The 16,104-nt window shown below is 41.1% G+C and overlaps 2 protein-coding genes across 3 annotated transcripts in view; both read left to right on the plus strand.

Annotated features, from left to right (window-relative positions):
• arfgef3 (ARFGEF family member 3) overlaps window positions 1-7,661 on the plus strand; it is a 37,154-nt gene extending 29,493 nt beyond the window's left edge. The window contains exons 34-42 of one of the 2 annotated variants that reach the window (XM_032552588.1): window positions 1,637-1,768; window positions 1,923-2,053; window positions 2,272-2,280; window positions 2,890-3,108; window positions 3,197-3,368; window positions 4,060-4,161; window positions 4,429-4,817; window positions 5,440-5,926; window positions 6,394-7,661. In XM_032552588.1, coding sequence (XP_032408479.1) covers window positions 1,637-1,768; window positions 1,923-2,053; window positions 2,272-2,280; window positions 2,890-3,108; window positions 3,197-3,368; window positions 4,060-4,161; window positions 4,429-4,817; window positions 5,440-5,926; window positions 6,394-6,585 — 1,833 coding nt within the window. In that variant the 3' untranslated portion in view covers window positions 6,586-7,661. The remainder of the gene's footprint in view (window positions 1-1,636; window positions 1,769-1,922; window positions 2,054-2,271; window positions 2,281-2,889; window positions 3,109-3,196; window positions 3,369-4,059; window positions 4,162-4,428; window positions 4,818-5,439; window positions 5,927-6,393) is intronic. The other variant, XM_032552589.1, reaches the window with a different exon arrangement.
• Window positions 7,662-7,790: 129 nt separating this feature from the next.
• Window positions 7,791-14,032, plus strand: LOC116712769 (uncharacterized). Its single transcript, XM_032552603.1, has 2 exons — window positions 7,791-12,056; window positions 12,950-14,032. Exons 1-2 carry the CDS (start codon window positions 11,637-11,639, stop codon window positions 13,418-13,420), a joined length of 891 nt encoding a protein of 296 aa, XP_032408494.1. The 5' UTR covers window positions 7,791-11,636; the 3' UTR covers window positions 13,421-14,032.
• Window positions 14,033-16,104: the final 2,072 nt, after the last annotated feature.

The following is a 16,104-nucleotide window of genomic DNA, read 5'->3' on the forward strand; positions in this document are numbered from 1 at the left end:
GCTGCGTGTGTCTGGGTTTACTGAGAACATCCTCAGTGAGTCGAACCCCTGCTGATCCACTTCATTCCTGGCTCCGGTTAACATAGAGGGGACTTCAACGGGAATCTGACTCTGGAATATTCCTGCCTGACTGCAGCTAAGCAGCTTTACTGATTAAACCTCCTGTGTGTGTGTGTGTGTGTGTGTGTGTGTGGTTCAGAAAGAGAGATGATGACATCTATTGATCCTGCTGTCAATGGCTTTTTTTCCTGAATCCTCAACAGATCAAATAATTTTATATTCACAATAATCAACATGTTCTTAAAAAAAATTAAATAAAACACACAAGATGAACTTAAAAAAATGTAATTAAATAATTTAAAAACAGGAATAATGTCTTTTATTATCCATATCAAACAGCTCAGAGATGCTCTGATAGAAACAGGTTTGCCTCATTCTTCATGTAAAGGTAAAATTTTCTGAAAGTTACAGTAATAGTGACGCTCTGATCATTTTGTGTTTCTAAGTTGGTGTGACGGTCTCAGTGCTACATGGTATTTCTGTATTTTTGGAGTTTTAGTGTAACGGCTCCTCTGGGGTTTGAAACAACCTGGAACATCCAGTCCAGCTCTGTGAGTCGGATCAGTTTTAAGGAACATTTCAGATATTATATAATTTATCTTTAGCCTTTTTCACTGCTAATTGATATTGGAACAAAGATCAAAATAATGACCAGCAGCTTCTTGTGTTCCTTTTGAATAAAACTAAAAACTAAAAATACTAAAACTTCATTTTGCTTCTTTTTCAAAATTATTTTCTACTTTGCAAGTCCATCTCATAAAATCCCAACAAAAGTTTGTGCCTGTTATACCACAGAGTGTTTTGTAAGGCACAGTAATTGGGTTGGAAAGTTTATTTTATTATTAAGTATTTTTATTGATTAATGTGTCTTTATTATTTAAGACAAGATTCTGCCAGTCTTTGTGCATCGCTGCAGGACGCTCGTTATGTTGACATATTGTCGTGTTTTAGGTCTCAGTCTTTTGTCTTTTTATTGTCATTGGCTGTAAAACCAATCAGCTTCTGAGGTTTTGTGAAGCTGAGTTACGAGTGGCTCGCCTTCAGCTTTACTGATTTTTACTGTACGTGTCTCTTATTAGTAGAAAATTACAAAACAAACAGCTGAAGTTAATAAAAGTCAGGACAGTTGATGTGTGACGTCTCAGGTTGGATGTGACAGTCGTCCTCTGCTTCACTCGCAGCTTAAATCTGCAGTAAGTGGCTCATGCTTCAGACATCTGATCATGTGACCTTTGACAAGCTTTATGGAAAAGCTTCTTTTGTTTGTGACACATTCAGGTCACGCCTGATCCAGAGTAAACACAATATTTATCTACAACCCAGAGAGAGTATTACTGGAGCTGATCAGGTGGCTGATCAGGGAAGTACGTTCCAGGATGGGAACATTCTGGAGTTCCTCAGGGTGTGTCCTGTTGGAACCGCTAACAATGCAACCAGACTCCACATAGATGGACAAACATCCTCCATTGACTCTGGTTTGATGAGAGTAGCTGAAGTTCTGCTTGCCAGCAGAACGTATAGAAAACTCATCACATCAGCAGATTTCTGACGGGGATTGCTTTGTTTTTGTCTGTAGAACCTTCTGGCGTGTTTTCATAGCGGCTCTGACAGTTTCTCTGGAGACGCCTGTGAGGTGAAGGTGGCGGCTCCGTCTCACTCTCCATCAGCTGAGGCCGAGTACTGGAGGATCAAAGCTATGGCTCAGCAGGTCGGTTAACAGATCCTAAAACTAAATGAGACATTAACTTTTTACACAAACTGTTTCCATTAAATGAATTAAATAGATGAGTGTGGCATGTAAGACTGTAGCAGAGCAGAGGATGATCCAGAAACGTTTGAGTCATGTCCTCTCTGTGTCTCAGGTCTTCATGTTGGACACTCAGTGCTCTCCAAAGACGCCCAACAACAAGGACGGCTTTGAGCATGCTCAGTCCTGTGTGCTCATCATCGAGCTGCCAGCTGACCAGCAGTCCAACGGGCATGCTCAGAAGAGGTGGACCCTGGTCTCACTCACTGATGCATGTTTTAATTCTCTAACCCCAAATCAAATCTCTCTGCTGGTTCTCACTGACATTCTGTCCAGCTGGCACATTGCTTCTGGTTTTCTGTTAAATCCAAATCAGTGTCTCCTCCAGGTTGTGCTGCTGAGATTATTCTCTCCATGTCTGTCTCATGAACTCTCTCTGTTCTCTTTCTGCTGCTGTGCTGCAGGAAAATTGGGTAAGGCAGTTTTCTGACATCACTGTCAGATTTCTTAGAGAGACAGATGCTCACATGCAGCAGTCATCTGTAGCGCGTTCATAATCACACGGCATCATTCACCATCAGATGTGCACAACACGCAGAAAATGAACAGACTGTAGCAGATTAAACATTCCTGTCTGTGTGACAGGATGACAGAATGAGTCTCTTCTCTGACCTGCTGCTGATGATTAAAAAACATCTACCTTTAACTCTGATCCGGGTTCACATCAGCTTTTAAATCAATTCATAACTTATTGTTTTCAACCAAAACAATTCTTACGCTGTCATCTACAGTTTTTAGAGCTTATATAAAAATGTACCTGCTGCTTCTCTGAAATCTTCTACATGTTTAATATAATTAGGATAAAGTGTTGTGTAACTCTGTTCATCATATTTTTCAAAGCTTACCTCATTATGTTTCTAATAAACGTAGTGAATAACAGTGATTCAGTGGGATGTGATTATTTTTATTTTACATCTAAAATCCTGTTTTAGTTGATTTTTCTGTAGAAAGTTGAGACAAAGATTTTAGTTTTATTGTTAAAACTGACTGAACGTGATTTATCATTTTTTTCCCTCCTCCAGGATCCCGTTCCGGACCATCGTGGTGAGCCTGCTTTCCCATCAGGTCCTGCTCCAGAACCTCTACGACATCCTGCTGGAGGAGTTTGTCAAGCAGCCTGAAGGCAACGAGCGGGTGACCCCTGTGACCTCTGACCCCAGCAGACCCACCGCCGGCTTCCTGCGCTACATCTCCATGACAAATTTAGCCATCATCCTGGACCTGCTGCTGGACTCTTACAGGTTGCTGCTGTGTTTAACATAAACTGGGACAGCCAGGTTGTACTGGTGCAGAGCGGTTCTGACCAGTGCGTTGGTGTTGTCTCTGCAGGACGGCTCGGGACTTTGACACCCGGCCGGGTCTGAAGTACCTGCTGATGAAGGTGTCGGGTGTTTGTGGAGCAGCAAACCTTTACCGTCAGTCTGCGATGAGCTTCAACCTGTACTTCCAGGCGCTGCTGTGCGCCACGCTGAGCCAGGCTGAGAGCATGACCGCCCAGCAGGTGGGAACCAATCAGCAAAATGACCTCAGAGTCACTCAGTAATCCCTGCTGATGCTCTAAATGACCATTTTGAAATTGACTGTGGGTCACATCGTATTTTAGAGTATTCTGATGTTTAGCAGCAAAAACTGATCCCAGTTTAAATTCAATAGTTAAACCCTTTTTCATTCTCCCAGTTCAGCATTAAGCCAAACATCCAAAACTGTTTCTTAATGCATCAAAATATTAAACCAAAGTTATGTTCAGCCTGATTCAGACATCTTTACATCTTTAGATCTGAATTAATTACTCACCTTTTCTTTCTATAAAATATGGCGATGAAATGAACAAGAATATAATAAATATTCCGCCTGTGTTGGAGGAGTTCAAGGAACTCATTCGTCCCTTAATGAGTTCAGTATTTTCCTGCAGCTGGAGTTTAGTAAGAGTTAATATAATAATAATCAACAGAGGTATTTATAGATCAGAAATGTGTCAGATTTTTCTGCAGGTGTACTGAAAACATTTAGAGCAGGTATTTGATATGTTTGGATTATATGAATTGATGTCATTTATTAAGTGTAATAATCTGAATACATTAGTGTCCACAAGTCACACATTGATGACCATCAGTTTCCACCTAAAACATTTACTAATAAGTATTTTGTAATAAGAAAAAAACATTTTCTCCTAATTAAACGTTTATGTTCAGGTGAAGAGGATTCTGCACGAGGAAGAGGAAGGCAACTCTGACTCCTCCCACCCTGGCTCCGCCTCCTCAGAGGATGAAGATATCTTTGAAGAAACAGCACAGGTGATAAAAACATGGAGCCTGATTGGTGGAGCTGTTTGTGTTTCATTTGGTTACTATGAAGTTTAAAGTGTCGCTGAATCTGTCCATCTCATATTTTATATTCTCAGAAGAAAATAATAGCTAAAACTCTTTTCCAAACAAGTTTATATCATCCTAACTGACCTAAAACAGAAAGAAAATCATTTTTCTTTTTTCATTCAGTCGTTTAGATCTCAGGTTTCAGTTGCTTGCTGTGAGTCAGGTCATTGAGTCGGTTTCCTCTGGCAGGTGAGCCCCCCTCGCGGCCGTGAGAAGCGCCATCAGTGGCAGGCTCCTGCCCCTTCGCTCAGCGTCCAGCCTCTAGGGGGCGCCGACTGGGCCTGGCTGGTCAAGCGTCTCTACAAAGTGTGCATGGATCTGTGCAACAGCTACATCCAGATGCACCGGGACCTGGAGAGCACGCTGGAGGAGACGCCGCTGCTGAGAGGAGGCGGGGGGTCAGGAGGAGATCACGTTTTCTTCCTGCCTCTCTTCCATTCAGAGACTTCCACTCCGACGTCAGCCGGCGGCTTTTCCGCCAGGGGGACGCCCTCAGAGGAGGGAGGGGTCAGAGGTCAGGGAGTAGATCTGAGTGCAGCTTCACCTGGAGAAACACCAACACCCAGCCCCAGATTCAGGTCTGACATCTCTTCTGCTACTGATTAATGATTATTTGAACTTGCAGCTACAGTATGTCACCTCTATACAAAATCTATTTTCTACAAATTTGTTTAAACTGATATGTTGCATTGCATGAGGTAAAATCTATGAAAAAACTCTCCTCCCAGTTCTACTGCAGTGATCAGTCAAAACAACCAGTCAGATCCAGGAGTGTCTCAGCGCTGTAAATTACTCATGTGTACACGCTGCTCAATGTGCTAATGACAGAGAAACAACTTACTGTTACAGAAAAAAATGTCTATCTACCGTCATCTGTGACTATGCTAACTAGCTTTAGCATTCATGGCAGCCTCAGATGCAGTGAACCAGCTGTAGCGCAGCAGAAAGTGTGAGTGGTGCGTACACTATCATGACTGACAGCACTAAGACCCTCCTCCTGGCTCTGATTGGTTGTTTCTGACTGAGTGGTGAATTTCTGCAGTTCGCACTGTGTGAAGACAGAGGAACTCGACTTTTTTTTGTGTGAAAAAAGTGACATTTTTAACAGAAATGTAAAAAAACTATTTTTATAAAGTTTACATTCTGTAACTAAATGTCTTAACCTTCATTCATCTTCTCAGCTATTTCTATATCTTCCAGCTTCACAGGCAGTCTGCCGCACCACTTCCAGACCGGAGCAGAAAAGAGAGACTGCGGCATCACAGGGAGCTCGGTAGGAGGAGTTCCCAGCAGCGCCGCGCCCGGAAGGAGGAAGGAATGGTGGGAAAACGCCGGTAACAAACTGTACACCATCGCTACAGACAAAACCATCAACAAGCTGATGATGGAGTACAAACGCAGGAAGCAGCAGCAGCCGGTGCAGCAGCAGCAGCCGGTGCAGCAGAGCCACATCAACCTGTTCATGAAGGAGCAGGGCCGGGTGGCGCCGGGAGGAGCGGTGGGAGGAGACAGGAGGGGACCCGTGGAGCTGCAGAGGCCCCAGCAGCTGGTGGACCAGCAGGGGCCCCCGCTCAGGCACTCGGTCAGCGCGGGGCCCGAAGTGCTGAGGCAGGAGAAGAGGCCTCGGTCAGGATCCACCATCAGCTCACACAGCGTCTCCCTGAGGGACTCCGAGGCCCAGATACAGGTGAGGGAGGAGAGACGAATTTTACAGCTAAGAAACAAACTCTGATGTACTTTCATTACTTTTCTTTAAAACTGAAACTGAAGGGTTTGTTTCACCTGTCAGATCGCCCACAGAGTTTATATACATGTCACACACGCCTCGTAGTTTTTTTTACCAGCAGTGAAATCCTCCAACATCTAAAGTCTGACACCACTCCAATTTTATTTACAATTTCTGAAGAAGGAAGTTATGCTCAGTGTCTTTTTAAAAGTTTCCGTGTCGTTTCCTTCAGTGGTTCTTGGTGCAGCGCCCCCACAGGCCAGGAGGGGAACAGGTTGCTCAAAAGGTTCTGTTGGTTGGACTCAGAGCAGAGTGGAAGAAAACCACAGCAGCTGGAGTTGGGACAAATGTTGCAACATGTGTTGCAACAAGTTGGTGCTCCCTCCAGCTTGCTTCAGTTCTGACCTTTGACCCATCTCTCTCTGCAGGCGTGGACCAACATGGTTCTGACTCTCCTGAACCAGGTCCTCCTCCTGTCGGACTCCACCTTCCTAGCGCTCCAGCCGGCGCTCTACCCGTGCCTCAGCCAGCTCTCCTGCCACGTCACCGACTCGCGGGTCCGGCAGGCGCTGCGCGAGTGGCTCGGCCGGGTCGGCAGACTGTATGACATCATCATGTGACATCACCGGGGTCGATCAGGTGTGGCTGGGTGAAGGACACGCTGAGGATGTTGAGAGAAAGAAATGACCCTTTCACAGAGAGACGACTCAGTCAGCTGGACGGAGGAACTGCTGATTAAATGAATAAAGTTTGTAAAGAGTTGTTTGTACAATGGAGAGCATTTAAATATTAATGTGCCATTTTTGCTCTGGTTCCTTGTTAAGGTCTGATTTTCTGAATGGCTTTTATTTATTTCATAATATTCAGAGCTCTTCTGTTTTTGCTGGTACATGTTTCTTGTCATCTTGGTACCGTCTGTGTTGTGTTGCTTCATATTTATTGTCATATTGTGATGCTTCCTTGTGCATCGCAGCATTCCTCTGAGACTTTTCCCACCTTTTATTGCATATTTTGTGGATTTCTCAAAGTTCCAGCAGTCAACATGTGCATTCATGTTGTTGCTGCTGAAACAGAGAAAACAGCTTATTTGCTTTAAAACAAAAATGGTAAAATAAAATAAAAAAAATCCACAAGGTGCCTTTGGGGGAGGATTTAATAAGCTGTTGCTTATCATCATTTCTGTTTTTAGTCAGTTACCAGGAAGTTTGAAGGAAGTTTCTGCTTTAACTAAGATCCAGCTTCGGTCTTTGGACCACAAACATTTCATTTCAGAGTCAAACAGGCGACTTATTGTGGATTTAATCCGATTGTGTTTTGGTCGTCTCTTTTCTAGCTTCAGCTCTTTGTGTCTCTGTAACGCTGAATGTCACTCCTGTTAAACATGGAACACTGAGGTATTTATTTAAACCAAATACAACATGCAGAATATGGATTTATGGCCTCTTCTTGAATTCTGCAATGTTTTTATGCTTCTTCTCTCACTGTGAAGATCATTTTGTTTGAAATTTGACATGTGAGAAACGTGAAGCTGGTTATGGTGTTACTGCTGTCTCTGTTTGTTCCTGATCTGTCTGCAGCTGAATCTCTGAGGGCTGAAACTGAAAGCTGCAGGTTAACAAAATCTCCTGAAACATGTTCAACATCTTCTGTTACTGATTGAATGTCTTCATTTAAAATACAACCAGATCCAGCTGAATTGTCCAAGTGGACTCTTGTCTTCTTTATAAAGGAGTAAAATGTGGGGCCAAAACATAGATGATTATTGAAAGTAATGCTCTGTAGTGTGAATTTAAAGTTAAAAGTCTAAATAGTTTGTGTCCAGGATGTGGGGGATCTGCAGAGATGTTTTCCTGACCATATTAAGACGGTTCTGTCCCAGTAAAGATCAGGCAGTTTTTAGCTCACTCGATATGAAGGTCTTAGTGTGTCGTCATGGTGACATCTGTTGATGTTGGATCATGAGAAGAGAAAGTTTTAAACTCACTGGTCACACCATATGACACCAACAGCCTCTTTATGTCCACAGCTGTAAGCTAATGCTCCTGTAATGTTCTCAGTGGTTTGCACATTGTGTCCAGCTGATGTTTTATCAGCCATAATGATCTCGCCATAAAAGGAGCTCAAACAAGCGAGAATTAGTCGATATGCCAATAAATGGTGTGTGAATTGTGACTCCTTTAGGATATGATGGGTTCTCTACTGGGAGTAGTTTCCACAATAACAAATTGCACCAAAATATGAGGCCCTAAAATCATTGTTAATATTGAGAAGGAAGACAGTCAATCAGAGGCTCATAGGTTCATCTGGTTTCATACACAACAATCACAACTCAACTCATAAAAAATAAGTTTAATATTTTTGTTCTTGCCTGCATGTTTCCTTGTAACGGTACTTTCTTGCATTTGTACCTTGAAATGAGGTTTTGTAAATTTGCCCTGACCGCACCACGTTGAGACGGCCGGTTTTAATCCAGGGTGAACAGGTCTTAGTAGAGCTGTTGTTCCAGAGACGGTTGAGACAATCAGCCTCTGCTCATCCTTTTACCGTCTGCTCTCCACACAACACACTATGACCTCATTTTTTGATTTGGGTCCAAGTGTTTTCACAAGCTGCATAGAATAGTTTCACAAGATAAGCCTACAGAGAAAACCACTCTAAGCTGGAGCTGCACTGACCTCCATTAACACCAAAGTCCACTTTAGGATAGATTATGACAGAGGCATGTTGCACTGATGCGAGCGCCACTCACTCGGATCATATTGAGGACAGGAAGGCCAGTTGGTTTCTGATTCTCCTAAGGAGATTTACTCTTTTCACCCACTTCATCAGTTTGTCCCAATCATTTCTAAGTACTTTCTCATTCTTCATTACTGCTTCATTCACTCCATTTGCTCCAGTTTTCTCTGACTGATAAAACAACTCAAACCCAACCGATTGGTGTCAAGTCAGTTTTTATTGGGCTGTTTATCCAAACAATTCATCTTCAACTATTTATTTCACAATCAGTTTCTAATTTGGATTCCTTTTATTTCAAAAACTAAAACTGATTTTGAATGTAGAAAATAATGTGTGGCTCTCTTACAGTAATAATATTTCCAGAAGATTTTCATCTTACCAGGTAAAACTCCAGTTAGCATTTAGACGCCTCGTTGAGTCCGACAGACACCAAGACTCTTTGACTCCTTCTGATGTTTTGCAACTAAAATCAAATCAAGTGTTTGGAGAAATAACTGCAGGATGAAGAACATTTCATACACCTTACAGGTATTTGGTGTTTGTCCAAAAAACACAGTTAGACTTAACATGGTCTCTGAACATATCAAACATAATGGTTAGCTGATGTTAATAAATAAGTTTTGTTCAGCATCTGAGTGAAAGTGATCACAAAGTGATTGAGTGCATAAAATGTGGAGAGTTAGTGATGCAAAGCTATGAAACCATCAAACTGATCTGTAAGGATGAAAAATCTATCTGTCTGTTTCTGTGAAGCAGTGATTACAGACTGAACAATGACAGTCAGCAGAATGTTTTTTGTGTCTCTCTCTTGCTTTTCCGTGTCTCTCGGTCTCATTCTGTCCCCGCCCAGTGTCCCTGACCTGTCCTAATTCTAGCTGTCTGAGGGCAAGCAGAGAGTGGACAGATGTTGTCAGCCGTCAGTGTGATCAGCAGTGAACAGAAAGGATTTAGTTGTTAAGTCCATGACTAAAAAAAAGCTGTTGACTAATGTGTCATGCAAACATTCATCACAAACTGATTTTCCTTCCTCCTGCTTCACTCTGATTTTTATTTTTTGAATCAGCCGGGATATTTGTCTGTGCTCTTCAGAGATATTCCCACTTTTAGTTCTTCTGTCTGGATTTCACACATTTAACCTAAAGCTTTGGCTGAAAGTTTCAGATCTTGTGATTGCCCCACACTGAAGATCTTCTGTCCAAACATCATCTGTTAATTTTATTTGTAAAATTATTAGCATTTTGCTTTTGTTTTTTGCTTGGAAGCCCTCATCTTAACTCATCCTGTAATAAACAGAGAAATCATCAATAGTTTGGTGACTTCAGTTACAGATTAGTGGGGAACTAAAAAAGCAAAGTCTGACCTCGTTTACTTTCGCTGAGATCAGACTTTAGTTGTGCTGCTGGGCAGATGCAGCAGACTGTTTCATGATTGGCTGTGTCATTGATAGATGACAGTTCTGATTACAGGAAGGAAAGCTGTTTGTCTGGTAATCGAGGAGCGGAGCAGTTAAAGCAGCTTTGATACAGCTGACCTGGTGTTTGACACGGCCAGAGAAAGTATTTATGTGACCCAGACATGTGACACAGTTTCTGAAGTGGATGGTTCCGGTACAGAGGGGTCAGAAACACGCTGCACCAACCAAACTGGTATTTTGAGTCTTTCTAATCTACACCATGTTTGTAATCTTTTAATCTCATCCAATAAAGAAAGAAAAACTTTATTTCTAGATTTCTATAAATCTACAATTGAAAGAATAAAGCTTTATGAGGTGCAGAAAGTAGTAAGAGATTTTTTTGTCTTGTTCTGTATTTTGAAATATAAGGATAATAATGACATTTTTTATTCAAATATTTCAGCAAGATTCTTTAAACTCCCCTCAGTGTCTTATGTAAATGATGCCCTGAATAATTATTCAGGAACTCACATCCGTCCCTCCTTTTGAGATCAGGTCACATCATTTCTTTCTCCCATCTCCTCCTGGATGATTCCAAACTGGTCCTGGTCCTGGAAGGAGTACTCTGCTCCTTAACTGAGTCCTTCTCAACTCTGGACTCTCCTTTCCTTTGATTGTATCTGAAGAGAGGTGACCAGGAGTCTCCAGACGTTGCTCACCTCGTCTCTGACGCAGTCTGACCACCGTTTTAGGGAGGTTCAGCTCTGCTGAAAGGATCTTATTCATGATCACTGGAACTCAGACGTATCAGGACAGAGAACATGGATGGAGCTGAAAGCTAAAGCTGCATCATCATTCACAACACAGCATTTCAAGGCACTTTACAGAAAAAAAGTTATCATCAAACAGTCCATCAAGTTCAGTTCATTACTCAAAGTAGTTAAACAAGTTTTCTATCTAAGGCACTGGTCTCAAGCAGCAGTCCTTAAGTCCTGCGACCTTTAGATGTATTTCTGCTTCAGCACACTGGAGTCCAATATTAGCTCATTAGCAGAGCTCTGCAGAGCGTGACTGCATGCTTGTGAGACAGTTTTGTGATTTAGGTCAAGTGTGTAGGATAAGGGACACATCTAAAAGTTGTAGGACTCTGGCCCTGATCTAAGGAAACCCAGCAGATTGATTGAGTCATTGATTTGCAGCATTCGCTCCTGGACATAGCGACAGTAGACAGACACCAGCGTTGTGTCCTTGACTTTGCAGCAGTTCCTCATACCAATCATGCATGTAGCGACAGTGGAGAGGAAAGATTCCCCTTTAACAGGAAGAAACCTCCAGCAGAACCAAAACCATCAAGTTTTCAGTTGTTGCTTTTAACAAAGATCCTAAAAAGATCCAGATTAAAACTGTTTGTTTTGATTCAAATCTGCCTCTTTCTCTGAGTTTGGAGCCTTTCTATTACAGGACTGGATTATTTCTGAACTTTCTGCAATTCAAAACATCATATTTTTGTTTAAAGTGGATCATTTGCATTGATTGATCAGGATGAAACTCGAATTGAATCAAGAGTCCAGCTGTGTTGTTGTTCTGATGATCTGCCCATCAGAACCAGTGACGTCTCTGTTCCTCTCCTCCTCTGGATGCTCTCTCTCTGTCTGCTGCCCTCATTTCTCCCCTCCCACTCATCACTTTTTATTTCAGCCTGATCACTTCGGCGCCGCTCTCAGTGAAACCATCAGCTGTGAGCAGACAGCTCCTCCGCTGCGCCTCTTTGCTCCACCTTTACTTTCTATCTACTTGTGGCCGCTGTGGCCTCTGGTTTCAGCAGAACTTTGGATCCTCCTCCAGCCCACCATGCGGTCTCTGCTGGAGAGCAGCTGGATGAGGTTTGGCCCTGCAGGTCGGGACTCTCTGGACTGGTCCACTGTCCCATCACCGCTGCCGTCCACCGACAGACAGGCTACGGTGAGTCCATGCAGTCGGAGCGACATACTGCTGCTTCTGTTTCACACAGGTGGTGTTGTGAATGAAAAAAGGGGGAAAATCCTAATGAACCACAACTAAGCATGTAAGCTTTTATTTTCAGATGAGCTTTTCAGGTTTAATTAGGAAAGAAAAATTCTCCAATTTTAATAAAGATTAAAACTTTTTACTTCTGCAGTTTCCTGTAGAGCAGTTTGTGTTACTATTTCAAAATGTTGCTCATCTGAAGAATTTTTTTTTATCTGTTTGGTTCTGGTTTCAGAAAATCAAGGCAGCAGAATGAGCAGACATATTTACTTTAAAAATACATATATGATAGTCACATTTACACATAAAATATCTCCTATTTTAAATGTAACAGTTAACCAGGCTGGTTACATTACTCTACATTTATATGTAAATTTGTTTTTACATATAAATATCTGTGGCAGCTAAAGTTTATCCTCAACAATATATATTTAAATCAAACTTAATTCAAGTAAATGGTTCTCTTTCCTAGTTTGTAAAAATAATTTTATAATTAAAACATTTTTAAAGCATAATTTAGACACATATTCATACCATGTTTTACAGTTTTACTCAACATCAAGACAAAGATTTCTTTTTCTTTTTCTACCAACCAGAACGCCATCAACATTTAAATCAATTAGGAAATCATAAAGAAGAACAGCTGTTCTTGTAATCCTCACAGTTTACACTTGCAGATTAACATCTTTTAAAGAGGACAAAGTAAATCTTTGACCTACAGCGCCCTCCAGTGGCCAGATGTTGCCTCTCTGTTTATCAGACAGACAGATGAATGCATGCAGGGGTGGACATGTGTGTATTTATGTGTGTGTGATTATTTTCTGGTCCTAACTGTGTCTGGCTCTTAGGGTCAAGGTTCAGGTGAAGCCATCATCAGCACCAGATCCATCACCTACATCGTCATAGGAACGGCTTCCTTCCTCGTCCTTTTGGTGAGCATCCTTGGCTTTCTGATTTGTCGGCGCCGGCGGGGCTTCCGTCTGGATGGGAAGCTGGATTTGGCCAACGTGATCGCCCTGGAAGATCTGCAGGACCCGGAGAGGAACTGTGAGCTGCTGTCCTCCCTGCGCCGCAGCAGGGGCCAGTTTCCCAGCAGCAGCTCTGAACAGGATGTGTCAGATGGGGTGTTCCTCATGGTCTACCTGCCCTCGCCCTATGAGCAGACCCTCACCAGGATCGCCAGGGCGGCCAGCACAAGCAGCTCCAAGGATGTGGAGCTGCTGCCATCCAGTCCTGGACCAGAGACAGGAGAGTCAGAGAAAGAAGGGATGGGAACCAATGATGAAGTAATACTGAAGGCAGAAAACATGACTGAATAAATGTGAAACAAGAAAGAGGACACTAAAGGACAGAATTCAACAATAAAAGACATTCATTATCCAAATGATTTCTTCTCTCTAATGCCTCTCGGTGAGCCAGACTTCTTCAGAAAGGTCACATGGTAGAAGAAGAGATCACTGCTCCTGTGCATTTAACATAATTTGGCTGACCAGGATTCAGAACATACCATCGATCCACCGATTCATTTGCTGTTGAAAGGGACACTGTTGCCACGGTTTCCCTATAGATGACCATTTAAAATCACACAAACACAGAACTATGAACTAGAACTTCCTCCCCATGAAGCCGACCTGAACCCAGGAGATATTTACAGGTTAAAATCCTGAAACATCCCTCGTTCAAAAACACCAGCAGAAAAATCCCTGCTTATTTTACATTACGGTTTGTAAAAATGTAAATCTGCGCTAAAGAGATTCTATTTTTTACTTTACTTGTATATCTGTTTTATTAGCTGTAGCATGGTTGTGTTTTTTACCTTTGAACTTTCCTGCTCTTGTATTTGAACAGAACCAGCTGGATTGAAAGTTACAGACAAAGGTGATTATTTGTACCCTGTCTTTGAAGACTACTAATAAAGTAAGCTTAAAGCATGTGGTAGTATCTCACTTTATTCAGCTTAAGTTTCATGAAATTGAAATGAAACAAGGACACAAAAAAAATGCTACTGTAAAACAAAAATGACATTCAATGATTAAAATAAAGACTTACAACGGAAGAGAACAGGAAATGGAACTGCCTGGAGCAGAAACATTCAGGGCTGAACAAAGGAAAACAAGAAGCTTGAATACTGAGAAAATGATGGAGAGTGACATTTGAGTCTTGTTTTGATGATGCAGGCGATGATGTCCAAAAAGGTCAACAACATTAGGCTCAGAAAGGAGAACATCTCATAGCAGCACTTGTGCAACCAAGAAGAGACAAAGGCAGGGAGGAAATTTAAATCTCTTATTTCCATCAACATTTTTGTGCACCTTTTGGGGTATTGCATAGATAAAAGTTGATGGAAACAGGAACATTTGAACTAATTTCCTCAGTTTTTAAAATGTGTTTACGCTTGCTTGAGGTGTGTTTTGTTTTTAACAAAAAGTGTCAATTAGCTGAAGGGGATGGAGATGCAGCTAACACGTATGCATGGATCAAACATGCGTGTTCAGAAACATGCTTTGCAAATTAGACATAATTTAACCTCAGCCATATTCATTCACCAAGTTTTTATCCTCATTTCATAATGTACCTCCCACATAATTTATGAAGGTAATGTGGTTTAATTATTATCAAGATATTTCTATCTTTATTTTCTGACACACCTTAGAACATAAAATCATTGCCTTTATTATATTGCTTTGTTGGCCTTTGGTTTGCTGTCGTCACATTTTGTCCTGTTAGCCAATCTAAAGTCCTACTTCTAACCTAATATATCATAATTGTTGTTTATATGAATTTGCTTTCCATTCTGTATTTTTAAATGTATGATAGTTATAACACATATCACCATCAACACAGAATCTTTCAACCTGTTTAATACAAACATGTACACGTCACACGTTTAAATATTAAATAAATTCCCACTAAAACCTTTTTTAAAATATGAGAAAATGTAAGAATAATTCATTTGCAAGGCACTCAATTCAAAAACACCTTAATTATTTAGTTGAGCAGCTGAAGAGCAAATAATAAAATGATTTATTTCATTTATTTCCAGGATTGACTTTGGGCACTACTGCTTTAGGTCAAATAAATTTAGCTTGTTTTAGATTTTGAAACTAAATGTGTGAGTTTGTGAAACAAACTTAACGTAGTAAGTTGTGTTAACTTTTTACAAATTTTGTCAAACCTCCAGGAGTTGAATAAACTAGAGTTTTTAGGCTAGCACTTAAAAAAGACAGGAGTGGAAACTTCAATTTCTTTTTTAAAACTAATACAAATTTCTTGTTGACTTCAGTTGCATCTTAAAGGCAGCAAGTGGACTTTCATTTTCAAGTTAAACCACCTGTTTTACAGTGTACATACTTTAATATTGACTTGTGTTCGTTGTACACGCATAGATATGTAATTATTCATCTTCCACCGCTGTCATGCTTAATAATTATTTTCACATTAAATGTTTGCCAGTGTACCATTTCAGCGTTAACAGCCTGATGCCTGCATACACATACAGATGGTTACCATGAATTCAACATTCTGTAGACATTTTAGCTTCTTCTATCTATGAGCCCTTTGCACTTTAGGTCCCAGATGGCCTGACTAAAATACACGTTACTTGTGTTGCTTTCCCATGGACATAAAACAACAGACTTAACAGACATTAGAATGATTGTTTTCATGTTTAATGTTCTCACCTATTGATTTCTATTTGCAGTGATTAGCTGATATGTCTTGTAGGAACCCCAGCATGAATCTATTCATAAAAAATGAAAGGTTTCAATTCAGGAACTGTTACCATGGATGTAAACATTGAAAAGTCAAGCTGTTTCCAAGGTGAGAAGCTTTTAAAGTGACAGTGGCTGTGATTCTTGAATATTCTTACAACTATGCTGACCTTTTCTTTTGTTGTATCACAGGGCAATGATTAAAGGTTGTGGCATTCATTAAGAACGATTCATCTACTCAGATCAAACCCAAATACTGCTTATACATTAAGCACAACTTTTTTTATTGGGCT

The sequence above is a fragment of the Xiphophorus hellerii genome, chromosome 22 (assembly GCF_003331165.1).
Source record: "Xiphophorus hellerii strain 12219 chromosome 22, Xiphophorus_hellerii-4.1, whole genome shotgun sequence".
Lineage (NCBI taxonomy): Eukaryota > Metazoa > Chordata > Actinopteri > Cyprinodontiformes > Poeciliidae > Xiphophorus > Xiphophorus hellerii.

Excerpts from the sequence above, each read along its gene's own strand:
- LOC116712769 (XM_032552603.1), top strand. The coding sequence starts at position 11,637 with ATGAAACTCGAATTGAATCAAGAGTCCAGCTGTGTTGTTGTTCTGATG. Across the intron at positions 12,057-12,949 it reads CCACCGACAGACAGGCTACG|GGTCAAGGTTCAGGTGAAGC; the intron begins GTGAGTCCATGC and ends TCTGGCTCTTAG.